This window comes from Oreochromis aureus, linkage group 1 (assembly GCF_013358895.1).
Source record: "Oreochromis aureus strain Israel breed Guangdong linkage group 1, ZZ_aureus, whole genome shotgun sequence".
NCBI lineage: Eukaryota > Metazoa > Chordata > Actinopteri > Cichliformes > Cichlidae > Oreochromis > Oreochromis aureus.
Window position 1 is genome coordinate 23,822,934 of NC_052942.1, and position 27,741 is coordinate 23,850,674.

The window sequence follows — 27,741 nt, forward strand, 5'->3', positions numbered from 1 at the left end:
TGGACTTGATTAATTGGTGTTACCGTCCACCCTCGGCCGGAGGAGGGAAGTTGCCCTCCTGCACCTCTGAGCAGGGAATCCTCCTCGTCAGTAGTAGAGCAGCTCATGTGGAGGAAACAGCGAGGACAGAGAGCAGCTAGCATGCGCGGACAATTCACGTAAATGGCGCGATTTAAAAGGAGTTTATACCAGCGTCTGCTGTTTGTCGTTTTTCTTCCAATCACAGGTAAGAAGCAGGACGACTTTTACTCATTTTAACCTGTGAGCGGTGTCCTGTTGGGACATCACTGTGAGTGTCCGCTGCGGACGTGTGTGTTAGTCTGCGGACTTTAACAAGAGCTCGCAGATTCAGTTTTAGCTAGCAGCCTACAAATCTGGGAATAAACTGAAGATACGGAGGCAGTTTTTAAACATATTTGATGCAACTTTCGTTATTTTAAAAGCCATAAAACATGAGTATTAAAGGCAAAACGTCCTCTTTTGGTTCATTCAACAGTCAGTCTTAACTTCAAATGTTCGCCTGGTTAATTGTAATCCATTTATAGGTAGATATAAAAACTGTATTATCAGGGGTGTCAAACATAGGGCCCGGGGTCCAGAATCGTACAGCTAAAGACTCCAGTTTGGCTTATTGAATTTCTTCGAAAATATGAAGGAAGGCATCATTTTTCGACTTTTAATTGTATTTTCATATGAGGCTACACAAGGCTACACCTTTTTATTACCTACACAAACCTCCCCCATGGTCGTTGATACTACGCAAAACAAAATAAGTAACAGATTAATGACAGATTAATTAAATTAAATGACAGAAAGTTCCATTTTTTTTAAGTAACTACTATAAAAAGCCATCAGTTTTGCACTAGGTTGACTGTTAAAAAACAAAAAGATGACATTCTGTCAATAAACAAAAAATATCAATTTTATAATTACAGTATAGTTACAGCTCTGCACAGTGACCCAACAGAGTTTTTTTTTTCTGGATATTTACATATTTATTTCTTACAGTTTAAACCCAAAGCAGTATTTCTTTGTCATGTGGAAAAACTGACATATATTCCTCAAATTGCGCTTCTCTTTCTATATTAAAAAATCTCAAGGAATAGATCTGTGATTAAGCTTCTTTACACTGATATAAATAGGAGGTTCCCACAATGTAAAATGAATTTAAAATCCCTGCGTTAGAACGTCTGAATATACTTTAAAAGTACCACAGAGTATTAGTAGAAACTGTGAGTCAGGGGTCGAGTTGAAATCAAAGATCAGAACCAGCTACCAAAACAAAATCAATACATATAACAAACAGAGTTGGTGCATGAGTAATTTGAGAAAAGATGCAGGCTTTATCCATAGCCTGTTCCTTTCTTATACATTTTATAAGCTTGTAAGATCTAAATATAGTTGCACGTTGTCCTGTTAATGGTTTAAACTGCAGACGTGGTCTAATAGGACAATCTGTTTCATCTCCAGCTTTATAGCCTTAAGTAGGTGGTGCAGGAAGACCTCAAGCTTGAGTGTTATGACTATACTAGACAGTAGACCTCCTGCTGGCAGGCCTACAAGCCTCTTAAATGTGATATTTCCCTTTGTAGGTGTTGTAAACTGGCTCCACAGACATTGTTAAGACCCAGCTAGAAAATATCAAACCGAAGTCTTTAATTTTTTTGACATCAGGCTGGTCTTAAACTCTTTAACTGGTGTACAAATGCTGATAAATTCTTTAAATCATAACGACTCTCTTCCTGGTTTCTCTGCCTGCAGGTGTGTTGAGCTTTAGTGAGTTGTTTTTCATCAAGGAGCCCCTCGATGTCACCGTCATACGGAAAGAAGCAGCTATTTTGGACTGTCAGGCGCGTGGAGAGGCGCCCATCGACGTCAGATGGCTCAAGAGCGGAGTACAAATCGCGGAGAATGAGCGGGTGTACCTGCTCTCCAACGGCTCCCTTTTTATTTCAGAGGTGGAGAGCAGAAGAGGAGACAAATCAGACGAAGGGTTTTATCAGTGCCTTGCTCAGAACAAGTATGGAGCAATCCTGAGCCAGAAAGCCCGCCTTACAATCGCAAGTGAGTATCAGGGATATGAGTTGTGTAATCTGGCATGATTTGCTGTTATACACATATTTATTTGATGCTCAGTCTAGTGTCTGGGGCAGCTTTGGTGGCAGCAAGAAGATGGACAAAGTCTTCAAAGTTAGAGCTTAAAAGGGATGCTGCTTGGAAATGAGGAAAATGCCCATTGGTGTGTTAATGAAGGACCAGGAGATTTGAAAGGTTAGGAGCAGTGTGGGATACTGGCTCTCCAATGCGAAAGAGCAGATGACCCCTATTCACTGGCCCTGGCTTTCATGTTATTGCACCCTGATGGCTCGAGGAATTGTTCTTTTTGAATGCTTTCTCCTCCAGCGCTGTGCGAGTTGGCCTCGTATTTTCAGGGGGAGGCAGGGGAGGCTTCAGACAAAGTTGGTCTTTTGGCACCTTATATCTTCTTCTACACACAGGCCCTGAAATTTGCTGCCTTGTTGTGCCACTTTGTAAAATGTTTTCTTTTCTTTTCTTTTTTTTAACCTGCCCTGAGTGTGTTTTCTGTTGCTTTTGATCAATTAGTAACCAAAATGTACATTAAAAATGCTGTAGGGGAGGGGATTTTAAGAGCAGGTTGTGCCAAAAAACCTGCAATTGGCATGTGTTGCATAACAGTTATTGTGTTTACATTAATTATTCTGGAGCGGTACCACAGGCAGTGCTCTCTGATAGAGCTCCCAGTCATAACTCTGACATTTTCTGGTGTTTAAAAAGTGTGGCTTGATTAATTGATTGAGTGGTTTAGTTTGCTTTATAGCTTTAAGTTAAGAGGTGATAAAGGCTGCCTGTAAGCTTTACTAGTTTGTTTTAAAACAGCACTTAGACCTGCTGGAAGGTCTATCTGGAAGCTCATAAAATTTTCACATACCTGAGAAATGCTCAGTTGAAGGACACAGAGGTAGCAGTGGGGGTTGTTGTAAGTGGTTCACACACACACACAAATGTGAATTGCTGCTTTCCCAATACTGCGGCTTTACCCTTAGTGTCTAAATGACCAAACTTTATTGCAGGCCTTAGCAGGTCAGTAGGGATCGTAGGCTTAACCCAATTGTCTTCTGCCTCACTGCCCCGGTGAAAGAGTATAAAGCTTTTCACTCTCTTTTTGTCCACATTACCTCCCGGCTCACAAAAGAAGAAGGCATTCTTTGTGGGCAAAAGTGGACAGAGCTGCTGGAGGTGGTCACCACAGCAAGGCTAATTGCACTGGTCGTAAAAGTTAAATATTAGTAGATCTGCATTTTGATTAATTATCATATGACCTGCCTGTTGCATGGGGGTCTGCTCATTGATGTCTGATTTTTGGGATCTTTTCATGTGTCCCTCAGCTGATTTATGCTGCTTTTGCAGGCAGTCTGCTCCTTGGTAGCTTTTTCAAACGTTGCTCCATCTCTGGAGGGATGTTCGTGGTTGTTTGAGAAATATGGTGGTGATGGAAGGTAACTTTAAACACGGGATTCTGAAGCACAAAGGTGAGAAGAGATTTGGCCTTGATGAAAAGGAATGTGACACCTGAGCCTCATTGTGTGACTTTTGTCAACAGACCTCAGATTGATGGGGATTTCAGTACAGGGACTGCCTCTTGCGTTGTCTCCCCAGAAAAATATACCACTATAAGTGAATACTGTATAAAAACAGGAAAATTTCCAATTTTATTTTTAATGAACATTTATAGCTCTGGCTTATTTGTAGCTCCCATACTGATGTAATGTGGGCACTGTCTACTAGTGAAAAGATATCCTCAGTTTTGGTGATCCTGGTGAAAGCTGATGAAGTGAAATGAAACAGTTTGTCAAAATATTCACTTAAAATTCTCAAGTAGGAATAAACACAGTGAAGATGTCCAGTTCATTGACTCCAGTGGTAGTAGATGTGAGGCCTAGCAGACACTGATGGGCTACAGGTACCTGTTTATGGAGGCTTCTCAAACAAAGTGGCCACACCCCTAACCATCCTCTACCATCCAGGTGGATGAAATGTGGCTGTAAACATGCTGTAAATTTGGAAATTTTAACATGGATGTCTGTAGGGATTGATGTATTTTGTAGTAAGCCTCGAGTGGCCATTAGAGAAACTGCAGTGTTTTGAAACTTGTGGCTCAGTTCTTGCAGCTCTGAAGGTTGATGCTTGGTAGATCTGAGGACTAGAATAAGACAATAAAATGATGGCCAGTGTGTTAGGAAGTGAATGCCCCATGCTCTAGACCAGCGGTCCCCAACCTTTTCTGCGCCACGGACCGGTTTATGCCCGACAATATTTTCACGGACCGGCAATAAGGTGTCGCGGATAAATACAACAAAATAAAACTAGTGCCGGTACCGAAAAAAAGAAGATTTATTCATAACACACGTGACCCAGGAAAACTGAGTTAACGATAAAAACAATAACAAAATAACGCTGAAAACCAATAAAAACCCTGAAAACCATACATTTCACACCTGAGCCTCAACTCTCGCGGCCCGGTACCAAACGACTCACGGACCGGTACTGGTCCGAGGCCCGGGGGTTGGGGACCGCTGCTCTAGACTGTGTCACTATTTTCCTCCTCTGGCACAGGAACTGAAATCAGCTGATTGTAGTGTAAGTGCAAGAACCGATCTTGATTCCCATCCCTACCTGCTGTCCAACAAGAAATAATGATAATAATTTTTGTTGATGAAATAGGCAAAAATAGCAGGAAAATGCATAGACCTCTGTTAAGTCAGATAACAGAGATTATGATAACAGTATCCTCGGTTAGTGGTCTGTTTAGCTTTTTTAATGTTTATAAGAAAACAAATTTTCACAAGTGAGAGAGAGTTTGGCATGAATTCTTACTCTGGGTAGTCTTTACTTTGTTTGTGCTCATGCTTTAAAGGAGGTATTCAAAGGAGCTGCTGCAAAGTTTATTTTACCTCACTGGTGTGTCCACAGCCTGCAAGGTCAGGACTGTGACATTATTTAAGTTGCTAAGGAATGCATCTGACTTGCACTGGCTTGGCACATTTTGAAGCCCCAATAAGACAAATGCAAACCTTACACAGTGTGAACTGCAATGTGAGTGAAGGAAATGCCCTTAAGTGAGACAACTCAAACCCAAGATTCTCGTTTTTGTCCTCTGCTGGTTACAAAAGGTTACCATGGTTCCCCTGAACACCGGGCCCAAAGGTCAAAGGTTTCTTTTAACTTTTCAATAGATGGAGGTGCAGTGAGACACAGAGTAAGCCAAAAAATCTGTCCTGCAATAATGCTTGGTGCTCATCTGGCTTGATAAGTTTCCTTCAGAGTGATCATGAGCGTCTATCTCTCATATGTTTTATTTCATAGCACAACAAAGGATAAAACTTTTGCCAAAACCAGAACAGTATGTAACAGAAGGTATTTACAGAGTGACTTTATTAACTCTGTTCTCTGCTAGGGAGTTTCAAGACAATGAAGCCACTGTTTGCGAGTGCAGGGTTGCTGTTGAGTGATTGGAAAACTTTGCAGCAGAGATAAGGAATTGGAGAAGGGGGATGAATGCTCTTTCCAACACTGCTCCCCCACTGCCCATTCGGAGCTTTGAGAGGTCACACTGCTCATGGGAATAGCTCTTTGTTTAGCCAGGCCAGTGGTCACTTGACTGTCCGACAGCCTGCATGGAGCAGCGCCACATCTGCCATGCAGCTAGTGATTGATTTTGTGGGCTTTTTCAGCCTTGCATTCTTCGTCTTGCTTATCAGCCCTTTTTCTTCTTTCAGAGCCTGTATTAATGTTCAGTAGGGCCAGTGATCATAGTAAAGGACTCATCACTCTTCATAATTAAATGGCGATGCTTTTCAATAGTGCTGCTGGAATTGGTTTATTTTAGTCTCAGCATGTGGTTCACTCCAGTTAACAAGAATCAGGCTCATAAGAAGAGTAGATTTAACTCTACTTAGAAAAGTCATAGAAAGCGCATGTTGTTGATTTAAACAGTGTAACGTGCTTTTGTGCAAATCTCTAGAAAGCTGGAGGTGCAGTATTATTCAAATTGACATAATTGAAATAATTTTTTCCAAGTAAAAACAATAAACGAGCAACAGTAAACTGCCATAATGGGAATTAAAACCGCAGCTTTCATAACTGCTTATCTAATTAAATTAGAGAGAGAAAAGATAATAACCTTTCAATTCACGTTATCTGTCCATTCTAGCTGTTGTATATTGTGAAAAAGCAGCTGGACCATCTGTATTGTTTTATTTTGTTGTAACAGAAACAACCGGAAGATGCCACTGAACAAAAGAGGAATTATTATTATTATTATTATCATTATTATTATTATTATTAACATTATTTAAAAGCCTTACAGCTGGGCAATGTGGTTTCTAGGTAGTTTTCCTGGCAGCATTGAGCAACAGGACTAGTTTGGGGTGGTCACACAGGACTCTGCCATAGTTGGGTACTATGCAGGATTTGTGGAGGTCAGAGGTGAGAGGTGAGATTGCTGGGAAGGGCAGATGGTCGGAACTGCTTTGTCAAGCCTTTAGGGAATAAGGCTGAGGTATTTACTCTGTTTGATTTAGGGGAAAGGCCAAAATGTTACATCAGAGATTGTTATGTTGGTATATTTTGGTGTAGGAAAGGAAATGACACCACATAACTCACTGTGAAATGCACAGAATAAATGGCCGAATCAGTAAATGTGTATATTTGACTGAATTTGAAAGAGCTTGGCTGTTTGCCTTGATGATTTTATCCACGTCTTAGATGCCTCTTGGCAAACATCATGCCTCAAAGAGGGGCCGCCTCCTGATTTTCAGCTTAGAACAGTGCACAACAAACCCTCAGCAGTTAAAGATTTTCTTCCTTCTTGTCTTAGTGGTTAATCAATAATCAGTGATTGTCCCGCTGTTTGTCAATCGAGCATCACTTGAGTGAATGGAAAGGCAGCGTGGAGAGGCAAAGGATCAGAGCAGCTCATCTCTCATGCCCTGCAGTCATATCACTTCAGCAGGGTAATGGCATTTTTGTAAGAGGTTGTGTTAAAACAGGAGGGGCAGGCAGGAGAGGGCCTGGGAGAGGCGGTTTGAATGCCTCTCTCTGCTTCTGTCCTCACATCAAACATCCACAGTGGAGCTAAGGAGGCAACAGCTCAAGGCTAATTAGATTAAACGTGTCCATGGTGAAGACATCTGATCCTGACAACAGTTTGACTTTTGTCCAACGGTTCATCAAAAATGGATGAAACCAGCAGCCATGCCTTTTTAATGTTTTCATTCATGAAGTCCCTTGAATGACACAAAACCCCAAATAGTCCTAATAAAAATGCAATTTAGTAATTAGAAGTTAATTTTATCTCTGGAATCAAACTACAGATCCTTTCTTTCCTCCCCAAATGTCAGCTTGATTTGAAGGTGAGTTTCTGTTAAATGTGTAAAAGTCATAATTCACTGAACGGAGTCTGAGCTCTGCTGTTGTTTAACACCACAGCAGCTGGCAGCACTGCTTACACACAGCCATCCATCACCCCCTCCCCTATACGCACCACTGTGTGTTTATTGCAGTTAAGGGATTTCCTGGAGACTTTTCTCGAAAGCAGAGGTTATCACAGCACTGAGCTAAAAGAAAAGTATCCCGATAAGGATGTTAAATATCAGAGTGTAAAGGATTATAGCTGGGAATGAGTAATTCGGATATCATCCATTTCACTGTTTGGTTTATGCTTGTCTCCTCTGTGCTTTCTCTTTGTTTTCTTCCTTATTTGTAGTTTCTTTGATATTTCTAAATGCAGCATCTCCAAAGGTCTCTTTGGATGTTTTTTTGCAGTAAACATGTGACAGACGTGGATTTAACTTGATGTCCTGCTTCCTGTTCTTTTGTATTTCTTTTGCTGAGTGGTGATGGCTCACTGCAGCAGAAGCGGCTCTGGATGTGTGCTCAGAGGTTAAAGAGCACCACAGTGTGTTTGTTTATCCATTGCTGAATGGGTGATGGTTTTGACTTAAAAGCAGGCAACAGCTTTTGAAAATGGACTTACTGAAATTTAAAATTTAATTTGTTGGTCCACTGCAAAAATATTTTACAGTCTACTGATTTGTTCATCTGTGGCATTGATAATTTGATTTTTTTTATTATAGTAAATGTTAGCAAGCTGTGGGGCTCACTGTTCTGTCTATCACAGACAAGAGTGCAATTGATTTCTTTTAACAAGCGATTGACCTCCTGCTTCTCCTGCTTTTTGAGTAGAGGGGGGCACAAGGATCCGGGTGTCTTTCAGGATTTTTGTGACTCAGGAGGAACAGCTATTCAAAAACTTTGATACATTTACGCAAACATCTAAAAGGCCTTATTGTAAATCAGGTTGGGTCTTATTTGCTTGCTTCTTGGCTGGTGGCTGACACTAGCTCAGTTTCAGAGAAACCCAATCCACGCAGGATGTAGCTGTTCCACTCCAGTCACCACCTTCCTGCAGCATGCTGCATGTGTACAGCTTCAGGAGCAGGCACGTCTGTTTTCTGATATATGACTGAGATGGATAGATGACGTCATGATAATCACAAACTTGGATATGTTTGTAACACTTTGATTTGTTTTGACTTAGTTGAGCAAAACCTTAGGTGTAAATAGTTATTGTTTATTATTTTAATGGTACAAATTAACTCTCTGTACTTCTGCATACATAAGAAGTCTCTAATCTGTCTCCTGGTTGGTTTTGTTGCAGGTATTTCCTCATTTTCAGTCCAGCCGACGTCTATTGTGGCGACTGAAGGCTCAGTCGCCAGGTTTTCCTGTAAAATTGTTGCACACCCTCCTCCCATCATCACTTGGGAGTTCAATCGGGTCACATTACCCCTCGCCACTGAACGGTATGCACTCTGTTGTTTTCAGTTTAATTTGATCTTACTCCTTTACATTTTTCCTACACAGATTTTTAGATGAGATTCTTTATTAACCATGATTTCATGTTGTCTAAGATGTTTCATATGTAATTGGTCCATATTGTAAGTATCATTGTTGTGTGGGTGCGTGTGTTTCTGTCATTCAGAATCACAGTCCTGCCCAGTGGTGTTCTTCAGATTCAGGGTGTGCAGCAGGCTGATGCCGGAAATTACCGCTGCATCGCCACCAATATTTCCAGTCGCCGCCGAAGCACGGAGGCAACCCTCACTGTGACGCCAGGTGTGTTAGCCAGCTCACTTTTTGCAAACTTGTAATTTTTAAGCACACAGTTGAGTTAAAAAGTCTGACTCTGAAACAGCTGTTTGTTGAAAGCCCTGTAGCTCGCCATGTGCACTAAAGCTGTCTTCTGCTCTCTCTCCACAGGTCCCAGACCGCAGCTTCCCCAGAGACCTCGTATCATCGCTTCACCACAGAACATCTCGGTGTCACTGCACCAAACTGCCATCCTGGAATGCATGGCCACAGGCAATCCCCGACCCATCATCTCCTGGAGCAGAGCAGACAGCAAGCCTATTGATGTTTACAACACCAAAGTGCTGGGGAACGGCAACCTCATTATCACAGACATCAAGCCCCAGCACGGAGGAGTCTATTTGTGCAGAGCCACCACACCTGGCACAAGGAACTATACCATGGCCTCAGCTAATGTCACTGTGCTAGGTAAAAACAGAATATACTACTCAGGCTGTTCATGATTTCATTTTGTGATGATCATGTAGAATTGAACATATTGCGCTTCTTTTTCTAAAGCACCGCCTTCTTTGGTGGAGTGGCCTGAGAGCCTTACGCGCCCCAGAGCTGGTACCGCCCGCTTTGTGTGCCATGCTGAAGGAAATCCAACGCCTCGCATCACTTGGCTCAAGAACGGAGAAAAAGTTCACTCTAATGGTCGGATCAAGATGTACAACAGGTATGTTTCTCTTCAGGAAATTTAAAGAGTCATTACTGTGACCCCAAATTATCATGAGATGATATTTGAAAGTTCTTGTTGACCAGTTTAACCTTAAAGTGAAATATATTTATATATAATTTTGTTGGTTTCCTCAAAATTTGCACCTGAAATCATCTGGGTCCATACTCTGTATCTCTGGGTGTTTCCAGCAAACTGGTCATCAACCAGATCATCCCTGAGGATGACGCCATCTATCAGTGCCAGGCAGAGAATGAGCAGGGATCAGTCCTCACTATGGCGAGACTCATCGTGGTAATGTCAGAGGACCGGCCAAGCGCGCCCAGGAACATTCGAGCCGACACTGTGTCGAGCTCTGCTATCCTTCTGGCTTGGGAGAGACCCCTGTATAACTCTGATAAAGTTATTGCTTACTCTGTGCACTACATGAAGGCTGAAGGTAAGCAGGATCCACACACGCTTTGTTGTTGTTGTTTTTTTTGGTAACTGGAACCGTACATTAAGACACGATTTTCGTGGCATTTCCAGTCTCATGAAAATCTAACTTTCTGTCAGACACTGTGACGTTAGTGTTGTGTTGTTGTACTCCAGAGTTAATTGGAACAGCTGCGTTTTCTGAACCAACAGGACATGTTAAGCTTTAAGATGCAGGGTTCCTTCCTTTGCTGGATAAAACACAGGATGCACTATTCACAAAAAACACAACGGTTGTAGTGTGGCAGCAGAAAAGCCTTAAAGCCTTTCAGTTTTCCTGGGAACTTTCTTTCTGTTGACAACAAGAGTCACATTTAAACAATGCAGCATTTCAGGAAAATGTGCAGGCTGTGCATTCAAGGACTGCACTTCATTATAATGCTACTGACTTCCATTGAGGAGGAGAAACGTACAGAATTCAACTATTGAAAAAGAACACCTGCTGGATTTTTGGTGGGAATAAGGATGTCTGAGAAAAAAAACAGGATGTCGCTGCACAAATAACTGACATCTGTCAGGAATTTGTTGCACTTTTCACAGATTTTTTTTGTCCTCTTGGTGCCACTTAAAGAAGCTGGCTATCAGGAAGTGTGCTCTTTACCTGAGGTTGTTGATAGAGGCTTGGGACTAAACTGAAGATCTACTGAAAAAGGGAACTTGTTAGCCAGTGTGATGGAGTGGCCAAAAGTGTGTATTCTATGAGGGAAAGATAGTTTAAATTGGACAGGAAGTCAAGCTTTGTTAAGACTTCCAGGGAGCCGTACTGAGGCATTCAGACTACACAGAATACATTTTTGTTTGCCTGAAGTACCTTATTTACCAGTTAGACCAGATACCAGTCCGTCTTTGTTTCTGACTTGGCTGGTTGTTCCAAGGGGCAGGAAGTGAAAACTGTAGCTGTATAATATTCTTATTACAATGAAAAAAACATGGGAATGCACAAAGCAAGCTGAGCAGTGCTCAAATAAGACAAAGTGACTGGACATACATAACATGTTGAATAAATTATTAAAACCTACAGTAACAAAACTGTATGATATTGTTGCTGATTTTTTGGGGGTGGGTGGAGGGGGGGGGCTGGGCTAAAGTTTAATTGTTCTGCTTTTCATTGTCATCTCAACATTTTTTTTTATCCTGTCATTTGTCCAGGATTAAACAATGAGGAATATCAAATTGTCATTGGAAACGATACAACTCGCTATATTATTGATGATCTGGAGCCAGCGCACAACTACACCTTTTATGTAGTCGCCTACATGCCGATGGGAGCCAGTCGCATGTCGGACAACGTGTTTCAGCACACACTTGAGGACGGTGAGGTCTCCAATAACAAACGATAAAATGATTAATGCAGTCAATATAAAACAAGAAATAAGCCCTGTTCAAGTAAAAACATTACATTGAACTGAAGTAGATACTGAATTTTCTGCAGATGAGTTAGCCATGATCTTTCCTGTGTCATTGATTTAAAACAGGATATGTTGCTGTGTCATATGTTTTTTAGTTGTATGGGTGGTTTTACTAGAGATCGCTTCTTCCATTGTTTGTTTTTATATTTCAGTACTGATACATCACAGCACAAGTTCCTGTTTGTGGATAGCGTTCTTTGGCACATATATCGGGGTGCAGTGGGAGGTTTGAATGTCCAGTGTTAGCTATAAGGTGGTGCACAACAAGCAACTTCCTCCCTGTTTAGGATTTCAGACTGGCTAGCCCTTGGAAACAGAAGGTTTGAGTAGATGAACTAGTGGTGCTGGGTGTTCAGAGCCTCTCTTTGACATAATACACAGGAAAGAGTTAAAAGACAAAAAAAAAAAACAGTCTGAAACTGAGTGCGTAGAGCACCGTGAAGCTTTTGGCTTACAGGTTTACTTGTACATGCCCTGAGCTCATCATTTAAACTTTGGTCCGCAGTTCCCCTCCGCGCCCCGGAGCTCAGCCTCACCAGTCGCAGCCCCACAGACATCCAGGTGTCTTGGCAGCCTCTTCCAGACAAGCTGAGTCGTGGCCGAGTCTGCAGCTACCGCTTGTCCTATCGTACCAGTTCTGACAGCGCAGTCTCACAGATAGAACTTCCTGGAGAAAAGACCCAGCATCTCCTGGAAAACCTGCAACCCGACACCATCTACCTTCTTCGAATTGTTGCTGCCACCAGTGTAGGTTGGGGTGAGCAGTCCGCCTGGACATCGCACCGCACCCCGAAGGCATCCGGTGCTCAAGGTACTTAAAGAATTGTGCTCATAACCTCTAAAACAGAAGCATTTAATCAAAAATATGAAGTCAAAATTGTATTTTAAATAGATTCTCATCCAAGCAGAAGAAGTTGAGTCAAAAACGTGAATTGGGCAAGAGATTGAGAAGAGCACGCTCTAATAATCTTGTTAAGACATTGCATTTGTTTCTCTCTGACCTTTGCCCTGTGCTGTCAGTAACATTGGAAGGGCTTCGGTCATGGGTCATAAAGGGAGACCTCGGGCTTCAGAGCTGGACAGAATATATGGCTGTTTAGAGCTGGATGTGAAGCTTTGGGAAGGGGGAGGGGAGGATTTGTGTTTTTTTTCTGTCCATCTCTTTTACCCTTAGTGTCCAGTGTAAACTCTGAAAGGCAACTTCTATTGGCAAACTCCATTCCCGTCATTCCTAAATGTGTGAAACAACCTTCCTTATCTCTACGTGTGGTTTCTATTGAGTGTTTAAAAGTGTGGGGGGATGGGGGCATCATTTGACTTTTCAAAAACATTTACCTGGTCAGGACAGAAACTTCCTCTGTCACTCAAAAACACCCGAAACAGCTCAAATAATGGATTATAGTTGTTTTAGGATCAAGTTCCTCTTTTGTAAGACTTTATAAGAAGACTGTGACGTACTTATAAAAAATAAATAAATGTGGTTTGTATGGTCTTCTTCTACTGCAGTTCCCCTGGCTCCTGAGCTGCATCTGGAGTCTTTAAACTGCACCACTATTTTGGTACGTTGGCAGCTGGCACCCAGAAACTCAGCGAGTGTGCGGGGCTACAAGCTATTCTACCATGAGGAGAGCCAGCCTGAGAGCACCCCAGTTCAGTTTCACGCCTCGGATAATAAACACACCATCGGAGGGCTCGGTGAGTTTTCACCTTAGGTTACCTTCTGCCACCAATTTGGCTGTTTGGGTCATTTTACAGTATTTTCACATGAACACCAACACGTGATGGAAGTTGCCTGTTTACTTTGCAAGTTTTAAGATCTGTTAAGATTTTGAGGCATTCTGTGAAATTTTTTAACAACGTGTTATTGCTTTAACAGTACTTGGTTTTTATTAATATTGCCTACGTCATAATTAAAGGTGTCATAGTTTAATGATTTAATATGGCTGGAAACCGATATTTGCTAAGAAAAGATCCGTTGAACTAATGGGGTTCTTTGCAGGGAAAGTGTGTGTATGTTCGTGTGTAATCTGAGACCGTCTGTGTTTTGGTAGCTGCTGCATGTGAGTTCCCAGCTAAGACATTTGTTTGCTTGCAGTGTCCCAATTATTCAGATGAAATTATCAAACTTTGCATAATTTGAATGCCAGTATTCTAACAACTAAAGTGATGGAAAGGTGTACATCCTTTTGCTTACCTGCCTTGTTGCTTGTTTATCATGTGTGTGTCTCTGTCATTTATGGAAATGCATACAGTAGAGAAAGAAGTCTTTAAGATTTTTTATTAAAATCTGGATGCATCTTTTTAGGGAACGTGAGCGATTAATTAGCTTAAGTCGTGTCACATTTGGAGCAGAGGTTCTTTAAGTGGGAAACATATCAGCATCACATCCCGTTTCCACGACCTCTTGACTTCTGCAGGACATCAGTGTGCGGCTTTTCTGCTGCTCCTGAATAGCGTTCGGGACACATCACAGCCTCTCTGGCCTTTAGGTCAGATTCATTTTAGCTTTTTTGTTTGACAGAGGAAAGGGGGCTCAGGCTAGCTCCACGGACAACTGACCATCTGTGGCCAGAGGAGGTCAGCCAGGTGGTCAGCAGCTGAGTTGTAAATCAGAAGCCTCTGTGCTCGAGTGAGATCAGAAAGAGAGAAAGACAAGGAGTCACTCTGTATTACTGTAGGTGTGAAGTCTAAATGATACAGGTGTTCAGTAAGTTAGAATTTACTTCAGTAAACACTATAGCTGTTTAGGCTCATTCTGCCACATCCTGTGAAAAATATGACAACTATACCCATTTCTCCTGCTAGGATTAACTCATAGTCACAGACACTAAAATTACTTGCCTAGATATGAAGTTATACCTGGAATATTATTTGAATCATTACTATAGCTTGTGGTGCTGGAAAAAGTAAAAAGATTCCTCTGTATTCAGTTAAAGTTTGTGGGGGTTTTTTCAGTATTTATTAAATGTTTTAGCAAGAATGGTTGTATGAAATATTTCTAAGCTGTTTTGGTTTTTGTTTTCTTGTTTTTTGCCCTGAATATTGGATGTTCTGGGGTGTTCTGGGAGGACGATCGAGCTGTGGTCACTCTGCAAAATACAGCTTCTGCTGAATTAAAAGAATCATCTTTTGTTCCTCGTTGTTAAAACAGCTTTCCACGGCTGTGTTTTAAAGAGGGTAAGACTGTTTTGTGGAGGCTGATTTATCATGCCTTTTATGACTCCTTTGAGCAGTGTTGCTGGAGGAGCATTAAGATCAAAGACTCCTATTCTGTTTGGCTTTGAGGGCCACAAAGATGGTGTATTAGCCAGAATTTCAAGGAAAACCAGCCTCTGACCAACTGAGAGCTGTTGGCTAAACAATGAGCATGTCTTGTGAGCTCACTATGTCACAGGTTTGAGATTTCTTCCTCATAAATTAGCTGCAACGCTGTGCATGGGGAGAAAGGTGTGAACTGAAGTGTCCGACGTCCTGTGTGGCAACACTTCCTGCAACACAGAAGGCATTTCTGTGCTGTGAGCTGTCTGACATTTCCTCTAATTATACCTGCTTTCTTTTCTTTTGAAATTATTTTGATAACTATTTTACGCAATCTTGTAACAGCATTTGGATTCTTGTTAAAATAAAGTTTGCATTGGAAAAAGGTTGAAAGGATATTTGGATGGTAAAATGAAAAAGTAGTAATAGCATGAGTTATAAATATTTTTGACTGCATATGCCTTAGTCACAGTAAGCTTCTGGCCATTCCAGACCAACTAAAGCTGTGGAAGAGTTCAGTGAATTCAACAAGTCTTTCTTTCTGTCTTATTTATTTGTTATTTTCATTTCTATAAGGGAAGAATGTGTGTTTCCTTCTTTTAGAAGCAACATTGCCTCACTTTCAAGGTGATCTTTAAAGATGATCAGGCAATGAGCAATGGTCAGCTTAGATGATAGGCAGTAATCCGTTACATGAGTCTAGTTGTAGTGATTTTTCTCCATATTCCCTTATGGGTCCCCCCCCCGTTTTGGTTTTACATTTAAGTGGTCTTAGATGAATTATTGGATTATTGAATTATGAATGAATGCATTAACTGTGTCTGTTACACTCTGTTATTTACTGCAAATTGTTCTCATTAGATAATGGCAGCTAGTAAAGCTGATTGAAATGAGCTTGTAGATCGATGCAGTGTTAGTCACAGAGCATCATATGCTTTGGAAATATTTATGGGTTTATAATTCAGTGTTTTAGTGCCTGTGTTCTGGCAGTTTTACATTTCAAATTATATTTTATAGCTTAAGTTGCCTGGCCCCATGTGGTTACTTAATAAGAAAGCTGCCCTAAAACCATATATAGGTTTGTGTTTGCTTTTCTCTTAAACTCAGCTTTAAAAATGTGCTGGAAGCAGCTTTGAGGCTGTTGATCATTGCAAATCAAATCAGCTTGTGCTGTGAATTAATTTTCCCATAATCTACTTGATTTTGTATACAGCAGCCAATAGGATTGATTTCTGATCTGTCATCTGTAGGAAAAAACACAAGCTGCTGATTCAGTTGCAGAAGAACATGCACTGAACTCACTCATGACAATCCAGATGATTGAAAGCACACCGTAAAAAACAGGAATGTGGTTTTAGAGGCTCCAGTTTGGTATAAATGGCACGGTGATGTGACCTTTCCTCGCATGTGTATTCTTTGCTTGGCCCATGAGCGGCACAAGTTGTCATAGCTGAAGCTTAAATACCTCTCATACCTGTTGGCACCAGGCAGGACTGCAGATTTATCTCACAGCTGCAGGCCATGTTGCATCTTGTCCACTCCTTTTATTAAACATGAGGCGAAGCATGTTCTGTGTGAAAGACAGTCTTCATTTTAAAAAGGCTATGTCATGTTTAACCTGCGTGTGTGTCTGCTGATTTGTGTTGGAGGCTAAAGACAGGAATAGTAGGGGTGGTGGTGGTTAATAGATGCCGGTGTGAGGGCTCATGCAGGAATTGACATTTATTGCCTCTCTTCGGCCCTGGGGGCCTTTCGCAACAGAACAACACTGCAAGGGCCAACAGGAACTGCATTTTAGCTGTTTAAAAACGGGGGGGGGTGATCACAAATCACAAATGGCTCGAATATCCCCAAACAGAATAATTTATGGGAGTAAAAGCCTGAATCCCAGTGGGAAGGACAGGAAAGCATCTTCTCCTAAGGAATGGCTTTGGAAGCGGAATACAATGTGTAGTATTGTAGCCACATTTACAATTTGTAAATCTAGTTCTGCATAGGAAAAATACCTTCCAACAGCAATATTTACACTCAGTCTTTTCATTAAATAAAGAAAATTCACTTATACAGTTGAGTGTTTCATGTAAGAAAATGGAGAAACTTCTTAAACATTTTCAGTTTAACTGAAGGAAATGAAGTGAGCCACTTCTTCTGAGTTGCATCTTCCCCTACAAGATTGGTAATGATTGTGCTTTGTTTAATTAAGAGTGACTTTTATTTCTTAAGTCTCTGAATTTCTCTATTTTTTTTACTACAGTTTATTTTTGCTTTTTTTGAGTAGCTTGCTTGATGGATTATGAAACATGGCATATAAGTTTTTTTTATTACATGTGCTGTAAATTAAATGGAATAATCATCTATTAGAAAAAAATCTGCTTATTAATCTTAAAGAAGGTCAGTGTAAGTCGCAGTCTTAATATGAGGAACCGTTAGTTCAGACTATTTTCTTATCTTTTGTATTTCTTATCTTTTGGTGTTGCAAAATCCTTGTTGTTGTCATTTGTTGGTTTGATTTTGTTCACCTGACTGTGTTGTTGAGAGCTTCAAGAGTCATCTTCATGGTTTTATCAGGACACTTTGATACTACTTTAAGCCATTTTGACTCTTGGTGGTTCCCTGCTCATTCACTCACTTCCTCCGCTTGACCCTCCCCCTTCAAGGGGAGAGAGGTAACCCACCCCCACCCCCCTTTTTGCAGGATTTAGCTTGCCCAGATTCCATGTCAAAGGTCGTGGCCCAGATGTCACAGCTTCCCCCCTCTCAGAGCTCCTCTCTCACATAATTACGGCAGGCCCATTGTATTGTGGGTTTGGGTAGAGGTGCATGCTACATGCCTACTCCTCTTTAGAGGTAAGGCTTAACAAACGGCTCAGAAACTCCAGATAACAAGGAGGATATTGTAGAGCTGTAGAAGTCGAGGAATTCTGTTTTCACTTAGTTCTTCTCTATAAACATTTGTCTACTCTGCAGCAACTCATGCGATAGTTTACATTGCTGAATATTGTGTTCTTTTATTTTTCCTCTTTCCTTTTAATTGTCTTTAGGAATAACTAAGGTTTTAGGCTTCCTGGGCAAAAAAAAAAAAAAAGAGGTTCAGCTCATATTCCACACCCATGACCCCAGATTCTTTCAGTTTTATCTTGGCCTGACCTGTTGGCCCTGGTGTGACTCCAGTGAAACTCCTCAGGGCTCTGTGGGGGTGCAATGTGTGTAGCTCCACCCACGCTAAACTTTGCAAACTTCCATGGAGATAAATTCATCTCCTGTGGTCTCCCTATTCTCTTGAGCTTCTAAATGTCAGAACATCCAATACATCTGTTTATGTTGTCTGCAGGACACACAGGACTCTGATAGTAGTAGTATTAGTAGTAAGGATTGATTGGTTTGTATTTCGTTATTTTGCATATCCACCTGTGTTTCTCACCAAACTGTGATCCTGCATCTTTGAAACATTATTTTACTGTGGGTCACATTTTGTTTACAGTTTGTAAGCACTGGCCATTATGAGGATTTAGGGGTAAAAGGGACATGTGGTCAGTTGGCTATTGTTCAGCAGAGGGTCTTCAGGGTCACTAAGGCCTGCTACTGCTGCTGACCATCAGCAGTGTCCTTCCCAGGGGGGTTTCACTCCAGATTTAACCCCTAGATTCAGAACCCGAGTAGGTGTGGCCACTGACCAATGACCAGCAGGCCTGACGGGGCTGGAGAAAGAGCTTTCTTTATATGTGGTCAAAAGGCTGGGGGTGACAGGGTGATGAATGGGAGGGGGGCTTATCTTTTCTGCTGCCTTGGGTGGTGTCGAAACTGACCAAAGGACTCACAGCACAGAGCATCTGTCGCCCTGCCCTACCCCTCGTTCTCACCACGCCATCAAACCAGAGCACATCACTGACCTCACACCCACACCGGCCAGCTCTCTTTCACACAGCACCCCCACTTCCCATTAGCTTTAGGAAACACATCTGGCACAGTGTTGTGGCCCATGCTGACTTGTGTAAGGAATTGTCAATCTAAATCTTAAGTGCTCTTTTTTTCATCTCTTAATGTAGATCCAAGGAAGAAGTACCACGTTAAGATCCTGGCTTATAATGTTGTGGGAGATGGGTACCAAGCAGACCAGACTATCAGCACCCCTGGATGTGTCTGTAAGTCCCACGTTATACTAGAAAAGTCAGACCACATGGTGTAGAAAAAGTAGGGAAAAATAACAGTACTAATCTAGATGTACCTCTCAGCTGTTCGAGATCGCCTGGTACCCCCTCCACCTCCACCACACAACTTGTATGCTAAAACCAACAGTTCGACTGCCGTCTTTCTGCACTGGGGCCGACCAGCATTCACCTCCAGCCACACAGTCAACTACACCGTCCGCTGCAATCCAGTTGGTCTGCAGAATGCCTCCTTGGTGCTCTACCTGCAGACGTAAGAACACTAAACATGACTACATGTAGATTGATTTTCATATTTGTTAGCATCTAATTTCACCTGCATTTACTGCACAACCACCTGGTTTCCTTTTACAGTTTAGTTTTTATTTTAAGTTTTACTTTTTAACAGTATGTTTTTTTTAACAGTAACAGTAATTTTGACGTTTTAGCACAACCTAAAATCAGCTGAACACATTTCTTAAACTGTGTGTTTACAACACTTTAACAACATAAATGCTGTCTTCACACTTGCTTGGGAAAGTTTACAAGTACTTCTTTCTTCACACTGCCATTACAACTCCATATCGCCCTCTTCTGGCCATTTTTGACTCTCTTTAAACACACCCCTCTGAGGTTGGCTGTGTTGTCTTGCCAGTGAGTATTGAATCTGTAAAGAAGATCACAGTTTGTAAAGTGTGCATGTATTCTGCAGGAGTGAACAGAGTCTCCATGTGCGAGATCTGGAGCCCAACACCAAGTATGAATTTGCTGTTCGCCTCCATCTTGACCAGCTGTCCAGCCCCTGGAGCCCTGTGGTCTATCAGAGCACCTTCCCTAAAGGTGAAAACGCGAAACATCTTATTCACCCATTAATTTCTTAATTTACTGTTGGCACAAAGACAAACATCCCCACGTTAAAGCTGCTCTGAGTTCACTTTGGCCTTTCATTCTCACCTCCCAGCTCCCTTGCGACCTCCTTCCAACATCAGAGTGACTCTAATCGAAGAAGACACCGCGCTTGTTTCATGGAAGCTCCCAGATGAACTCAACGTACCTGTGACACGCTACACAATCCTGTACGCCTCCAGAAATGACTGGATAGCTGGGGAGTGGCAGGTGATGGAAAGGGAAGGTAAGGAGAAACTCAGAACAAGAGCATTTATGTACAGGTGTGTGTATATATGCATGACTGTCGAGCAAACAGTCATCTGGGAATCAGTGACTCTGCCTCTGTCTTCATTGTACTCCCAGAATTCTCCAGGATAGCCTGAGTTCACTGCTTTGTCTTACTGCCAAGTTGTTTAATGACAATTAAAGACAACAAAGACTTCGATTTACAGTCTTGTCGACCATTTTCACATAAAGATGCTTTTAAATGTCTTCTGTAAATGAATAGCCTATATCTTTTTACTGCAAGAATGGATGGTAAATAATTTTTATACATCTTGTACTTTGATAGCTTATTGCTCTAAATTTGATACGTAGTAAGTACACACAATAATCCGATTTCATAGGCATTGTCAGAATTATTTTCAGTTATGTGTGTTTATTTTTTTTTTCATCTTGAAAAAACAAGCATATCTACACTATATAAGACAGCACAGTAAGCATGTGTCAGCTGTTTAATCGGACAGTTCTTAAATCCATTACAAAGTGGACTGTCAGGATGATTCAGTTTTCTGTAAAGTTGTTAGTAAAATGAATGAAAGCCCAGTTTTTAGTGGAGCCAGTTAAGAGTTTTGTCTTTCTCGGTTAACTTTACACTTGAATCATTCTGCTGTTTGTTTCGTTCAAGATGTTATCAATTACAAATGACAGACTCTTGCAAAGTCCTTTCCCTCCCCTGAGCAAAAACAGAGTTATAAAGCAAATTCTGTCCAAGAAGTTTTGGAAGGAAGGAGCCAGTTAAGAGGTGTTTTTAGGAGCAGATGACCCTGGGAAAAAGATGAAAAAGACTCAGTTTCCAGTTTGACCCCTTTATAAGTTTTGCCACTGGCCACTAGGTGGTGTTAGTTAAGCCCTGGTCTTCTAACCCCTACCTGGACCCCTCAAACATTCCACTCATGTAGCACCTCCAAGCACCACCAAGAATTACTTAAATAGTAAAGAATTGGCTAATCATTTTTGGTGTTTGCTTTATGGAAATTTGTTGTTTTTAGGTTACTTTTTTTAGTGGTTTAAACATTTTAAAAAGGTGACTCTGAAAAGAATAAAATACCCCTTTATTGTCATTGTACGTGTACAACGAAGTTGTGCTTGTGTTTTTATTTAATTATTTTTTGTCATATTGTAAGCTGATCTTGAGGGTCTTTAAAGGTGCCTATAATAAAATGCAGTATTATTATTGTTATTATTATTATTAGTAGTAGTAGTAGTAGTAAGGTTACTGCAAAAACATAGTTAAATAAAAAATCCATGACTGTAAAAGTCACAGGGTGGTTCTCAGCTTGAGCAGTATTTTGGTTACTAGCTATTTGCCATTATACCAATATCCACATTTATAATCTATAATAAGCAAAAAATTTAAAAATTAAAGAATTGATGGGAGAAACACCCTTTAACCTTTTTATGGCTGTTGGCATTGCATAGTGTGTCCACCAGAGGGTGCTCTGCAACTTCTCTTTTGGAACGTGTTTGGAACGCTCTTCCCAAGATGACTTGGGACAATTAACAATAAAACAGGATTTTTAAACAGAATTGCTATATATATATATATATCTCAATCTGGCTCTAATAAACATTCTTTTAATCAATTTGTCTACTTGGACAAACAGTGTGTTATTAAATGGAGAACCTTGTTGTCTTTGCTGCTTTTATGCTTTATACACACCAGTGTATTCAGACAGAATTTCGTCTCACAACAGGGACCATCACCATGGCACTGCTGGAGAACCTGAAGCCCGGCCAGGTTTACTTCGTGAAGGTTTCAGCATCCAACGACATGGGCGACGGTCCGTTTTCTCACGCGGTGGAGCTGACAGTACAAGAAGATCTCCCCCTTGGTCATGATCTCCGGGTTTCTCGTGGCTCCACAAGTCAGTGAAACCAACATGATGTCTTACAGTGTAAAGAGTTTCTTTTTTTAAGAGGTCACATGATAACCTGACAGTGTTTCCTCGGCCCATAGCGTTTTCTGATAGCTTCTACCACCTGGATCAGAAGTCGATGACCGGTATCAGCGTTGGAGTCTGCATTGCTCTCATCTGCATCATCATCTGTGCCTTCATCATCATCTGCAGAGGCAAAAACAGGTACCTGGTGTCTCTGAGTATAGTGACCATGTCCCACATCAATTCAATTTTATCTATATAGTGTCAAATCAACAACAGTTGCTTCAAGACATCCAAGTTTCATCTCCGAACACGTCACTTTGTGTCCTTTCAGGAAACTTTCTGCTGTGAAAACATACAGAGAGGCAATGAGCACATCTGCTGCAGCTGCAAGACCTCCATCCTCTCAAGGAGAAGCTGAGCATGCCGATGTGAGCGTACCAATGATAAATCAAAACCATTTTCTTGATGCAAAGGTACAGCACGTTACACTCGTGACAATAAAATCCAGAAAAAAAACTTTAAATATTTTAATTAAATGTGTTAACTTATATTTATTTACATTTTGAGAAATGTGACATTGTAAAAAAACAAATTCAAATAATCAGTGAGCCACAATGACAGTGCAGGTTTATAATTAGATGCCAATGTGATGAGAGCTGCTTAAACAACATTTTAACTTGTAATAAAGCCTCTTTTGTTGCTGCTTTTCTTGCAGGGTGGAACAGAACTCATCATCAATTCTCTCGGCCCCGTTCAGCACACCGCTGAGAGGAAAAGGAAATGGTTCTCCTTCAGCAGTGATGTGAAAAAGGAGACTAAACCCACACAGGTGAGATTAAGAAAAATGAGTCCTTCTCAATAAGTGATTACCAAATGATCAAACCTGAAGACGACAGCATGGTATGTTGTGTCTGTTGGGTTTTAAATCTAGTTTGAATCACTTCTTATGAGGGCTGAGTATTTTTTCTGTTGATTTGCACGAGCCGTTAAGATCTCTGCAGATGTGAAACTGAGCTGTGAACAGTCAGACTAATAAGAGAAACTTTCCCTCTGTGCTGCAGAACACAAGACTTGACGCTGCCTCTTACCAGCACGGCACCACAGTGCTGACCTACGAAGAGGAGCTTTCTCCAAACCAGCCCACCAACCTGCAGACCCTGCTCGGACGTCCCGGCGACACGGAGGGATCTTCCAACAGCGAGGGCAGCCACGCCACCGGTGACTCAGGCCGCTACTCTCATGACGAGACTGAGCTGACCAACCTATCCTCGGGGCCCAGCAGCCACCTTGCGTCTCCCACGGCGGAGGACGGGACCGAGTCGGACTGTAGCAGCTGCGCCGAAGAGCTGAACGAACTCTCAGAGGAAAATCAGAGCAAACAGAAGGCGAAGGAGTCAATGAATGCTGGAAGCTGTCGACACGAAGCCCAGAGCAGAGTGTGAAGGCATGCCTGTGTGTGTGTGTGTGTGTGTGTGTGTGTGTGTGTGTGTGTGTGTGTGTGTGTGTGTGTGTGTGTGTGAAGGCGGTAGTTTACTTGCAGAAACATTCACATAATATAAAAGTGTGCGCACTCACCAGAGCTTTCTTTATTGTTCAGTTACACTGCACGCCAGTGAGTGCAACCATGCTGCCTGTTATTTGGGCTGTTATGAGTTTGCCTTTTTTGCTTTAATTGCATCGCAGAGCTAAGAAATAGGCACACACATACCCCTCTGTAAAACAAAAGTGATATAAGCATGTTAAACAGGAAAAGAAACAAAACAGACTAGTCGACTAGACTAAAAGTTAAAAAAAAACCAAAAAACCATGCCAGAAGCGGTCAAAAGTGATCACATTTGAGTGATCATGGACGAGGTTAAGCACTGCCTTAAAAGTAATTTGAAATTAGTCACATTTTTGAGTAACCAAAGTGTTTAAATGTCACTGAAATGTGTGGCTTTTAGCACAGTGCTTTACGTCACACACATGCGCCTTAAAGAACTAATGTGGAGTGGTTATATGTCAGTTTACTCTGACATAGCTGATATAAAAATCCTTTTAATGAGGAAAGTACTGAAAAGACACCTTTTTTTTCATGTTTTTTTCCATCTGCCACAGGATAACATCTTAACTTGCATTGTATATGAATGATATAAATTATTAGGTAACCTGACTTTGTTTCTGTTGCCATCTTGTAAGGACGGCAACATTTAATCATCTTGTCATATATTCATGAACATCTCTGTTGTAGACTTTGAGCTAAGCTGTCGGCTGTAGCATCAAATTAAAGAACATGAGATGTGAGCGATTACTAATCTTCTCATCCAGCTCTAGGCCAAGAGAGAATAAGCACCTAAAATGACCAAAATATTGAATTAATCACAAACAACAAACCTGATAATGTTATTTTAATGTGCAGGTAAACTGCTGGCCTGAATGTGAGTATGACTGTGTTGATATTTTTGTTTTTTCTTCTTCTTTGTTTCCACACACAGTGAACGCTAAGCTAACAAAGTTCTTCTACAGTATAAAGTGTTGACAGGAAAGCTCGTTTTATCCTTTTAACTTCCTTCTCTTTCTCTCTCACTCTCTTTTCATTTCCTGTGTGCGTGTGTGTGCATCTGTGTGTGTGTGTGTGTGTTTTTCTCACCCACCATGAATGTTTAAAAAGGAGTGTCAAAGTGACATTTCTGATGCTATTTAAGAGTTTATCACTGGAGCGAAAGGGAGGTCCTTTTTGCTGATTATCTACCTCGGTTTGCCTCATGGGTAAACCTCCCACTGTAAATTTAATAACTACTTAAACCTTGCGTTGTGTGATGGGCTGCTTCCGTCACATTACACTTTATACTTCCTCGTCTTCTCTCCTCGCTTTGTTCTGATGTACGGGACAGTAAGGGCGCTGCAGCTCACTCCTGTCACTCCACCTGTGGTGTGGTCTGAAGGATGTAACACACACTCACAGTTTATTATTTATCACCTCAGATGTTGCTGAGGCACTGAGCCAGTATTAATAGGTCTTTGTTCAGTTTTTTTTTTTTATCAGTTACTGATATAATGAATGTCTGTTTTATCTTTCTTTTTTCTTCTTTATGTCGGTGTGCAGTCGCCCTTGCTACTCCTGTTTTTATACTACCTCGTTTAAGATTTAATTTTATTGTCTTATTGTTTTCCTAAACTCAGGGAACAAAGTTTAGTACGTTCGAAAAGTCGTGTAGTGTTATATGATGGACTGACAGGGTATCTTCTCAGTACTAAGAAGTTTTCGTGTGTAATTGCCTCAAAGAAAACGCTATGAATGTATCTCTGACATTATGTGCCAGCAGCTCAGATGTTTGTGCTGCCCTCCCCACAGACGGACACATCTGCGGGTTCTTTAATGTCTGTATGTTGACTTCTTCTTCATTGTATCTGTGTAAAGATTCACACCAGAAGTGCTTGCAGCGGCATGTCGGTATGGAAAAGCTTTATGATCGGCCTTAATGTGGACAGCGTTTCCTCAGACTCCAAAACCAAAGCCTAATCTCTCTGAGGGAGACGCCCCACGTGAGGATGCAACACATGAAGAGTGGTTGTAATGGAAGTGTTCAATCAGAGACTGAAGTGAAGAATGGACAACATTTACTTATAAAAAGTCTATTTTTGTTAGAGGATGATGTACTTTAGTTACTTTTGTTCCAAGTATTTTTGCTTTGCTTTAGAGTAGATAAAGGTTAGCACTTGTCTGGAAAGTAGTTTGTATTAGAGGCCAATGTGCAGCGGTGACTGTGACGCTATCATGTTTATTTTAGTTCCTCAACTGATCTCTGGCTGGAACAACTGAAACCAAAGACCAAAGATGAAACCCGGCTTCGGAGATCAGTTGATCATCTAACAAAGCCTTGCACATTAGTGGCCTTGACCCACGGCGAAGATTTTAAAGGAAAAGAAATGGTAGAAGTTGTGGGTTCAAACTCTGAGGGAGTGCCTGCAGGATTCACAGGCACTAAATGGAGTGACAATGACTAAAAGCTTTATGCACACGAGCCAGGTTATCCTGCAGCAGAGTTCCTCAAAGACTGAAGCAAACATACGTCTGCATGGTTATAATGTTATAAGAGTTAAATACAGTATTTTATATGGATTAGCAGTCTGTGTTGCGGCAGTGCAGCTGTGTGTCAACGTGCATCCACTGGTTTGTCTCCTGTAAATGAGTGTAAAAAATAATTAGAAGGAATAAAATGTTTAAAGTGTATTATTATTGTATTTCTATAGTTTAATTTCATTCTAAGTGCTCATAAGAAAAAAAATATTGCATTTTTAAGTAATTTTATTGCATAAATGAGCTATAATGTCAGTGGGTGCACAAGTTGTCACATTTCTGCATTTTTAATCAGAGGACTTTGCAGAGGATTCAATCATTTGAAATATTTAGGTGACACAATCAGTTTAACTTTCTTTCTTAAGAAAAAGCAAACCAAAGAATTTTTTTATTAAAAGGTCACCGTTGCATGTTGGCGAGAGATCAGTTTAAAATCATCCTATCTTTGTGTGAAATGTTATTTCCACTGCTGTCGTACTAATTTTATTACTGAATGTTGTGAGGAGGATGGAAACGTTACAGCGTGTTTTTAATCATTTCATTTCCCACAAAAACAGCTGCTCTTAAGTGGTTTTTCATATACTAAATAATGTTTTCCTGCTTTCGCAAAAAACAGTTTGAATCGTTGTCTTCAGACGTACTGCCTGAGCAGAGCTTTAAGGGTCCCATCCAGAATCCAAAAACATCTGAACTTTGTGCTTTTACACGCACATCACCGCTCTGGTCAAGCAGGTTCTGGATCGGACCCTTAAGTAGTTCATGTAGGGACATGAGTCCTACCTCTGGTGTTTGTTTCCATATTGTTTTTATGGGTACAGATTAAACGTGATTGGGGTCCTTAATGCTTGTAAGATTTAAGGGCCAAGATGTACGGCCATCAAACGTGGGACCTGGGAAGTTGATGTGCTGCTTTTCATCTCATAAATGTTGAAAACATGTGAATTTAAAGGATTAAACACACACAGTCTTCTGCAGTAATGTTCTAATCCTGTGTGGAGGAGCACTGAGGGTCATTTACAGTCAGACTCAGGGGGACCCACAGCTGCTCATCCATCAGGACAAAGCAGGTTTCAAGTGTTTGAAATTGAATGTATCTTTATGTAATTATTATGTTACCTGATATTTTCTCTTAATGTTTTGTTATATTTGGTCTGTGCCAGCTGAATGACTGAAGTTTCCAAAAATGTTTAGATAGAAGTTTCTATACAAACAGCTAATGATAAAAAGTCTGATTCTCAATTTAAATAAAAATACAGAAATGCTAAAATATCTGCTGTTTTAATCGGTCTTTGTTGATTTTATCTGAAACTCTGAGCAGTCATTTAACTTTTCTATACAGTATGCAGTTGCCGTAGGTATTAAAGGTACTGTGCTGCAGTTGTTTTAGTCATAGATGTATAATACACTCCAAAATAAATATTTCTCTTTTAGCACATAAACATACTGTGTATGT

General features: G+C 41.0%; 1 protein-coding gene across 2 annotated transcripts; it reads left to right on the forward strand.

The window, feature by feature from the left end:
* Positions 1–27,544, forward strand: prtga (protogenin homolog a (Gallus gallus)). Of its 2 annotated transcripts, none has more exons than XM_031758056.2 (19): positions 1–226; positions 1,762–2,064; positions 8,741–8,885; positions 9,065–9,198; positions 9,343–9,639; positions 9,730–9,889; positions 10,081–10,328; positions 11,513–11,677; positions 12,278–12,583; positions 13,279–13,467; positions 19,077–19,172; positions 19,263–19,449; positions 19,888–20,015; positions 20,137–20,307; positions 22,040–22,210; positions 22,303–22,426; positions 22,560–22,701; positions 22,944–23,057; positions 23,290–27,544. In XM_031758056.2, exons 1-19 carry the CDS (start codon positions 163–165, stop codon positions 23,668–23,670), a joined length of 3,525 nt encoding a protein of 1,174 aa, XP_031613916.1. In that variant the 5' UTR covers positions 1–162; the 3' UTR covers positions 23,671–27,544. The 2 variants fall into 2 exon arrangements, with proteins under 2 accessions (XP_031613916.1, XP_039466839.1); XM_039610905.1 differs by having other exon boundaries at positions 22,560–22,656.
* The last annotated feature ends 197 nt before the right edge of the window (positions 27,545–27,741 follow it).

Bases quoted from the DNA above. Each gene is read 5' to 3' on its own strand.
- prtga (XM_031758056.2), top strand. From the start codon at position 163: ATGGCGCGATTTAAAAGGAGTTTATACCAGCGTCTGCTGTTTGTCGTT. The intron at 20,308-22,039 runs GTAAGGAGAAAC...GTCTCACAACAG, and splicing joins GCAGGTGATGGAAAGGGAAG to GGACCATCACCATGGCACTG. The intron at 22,427-22,559 runs GTACCTGGTGTC...GTGTCCTTTCAG, and splicing joins ATCTGCAGAGGCAAAAACAG to GAAACTTTCTGCTGTGAAAA.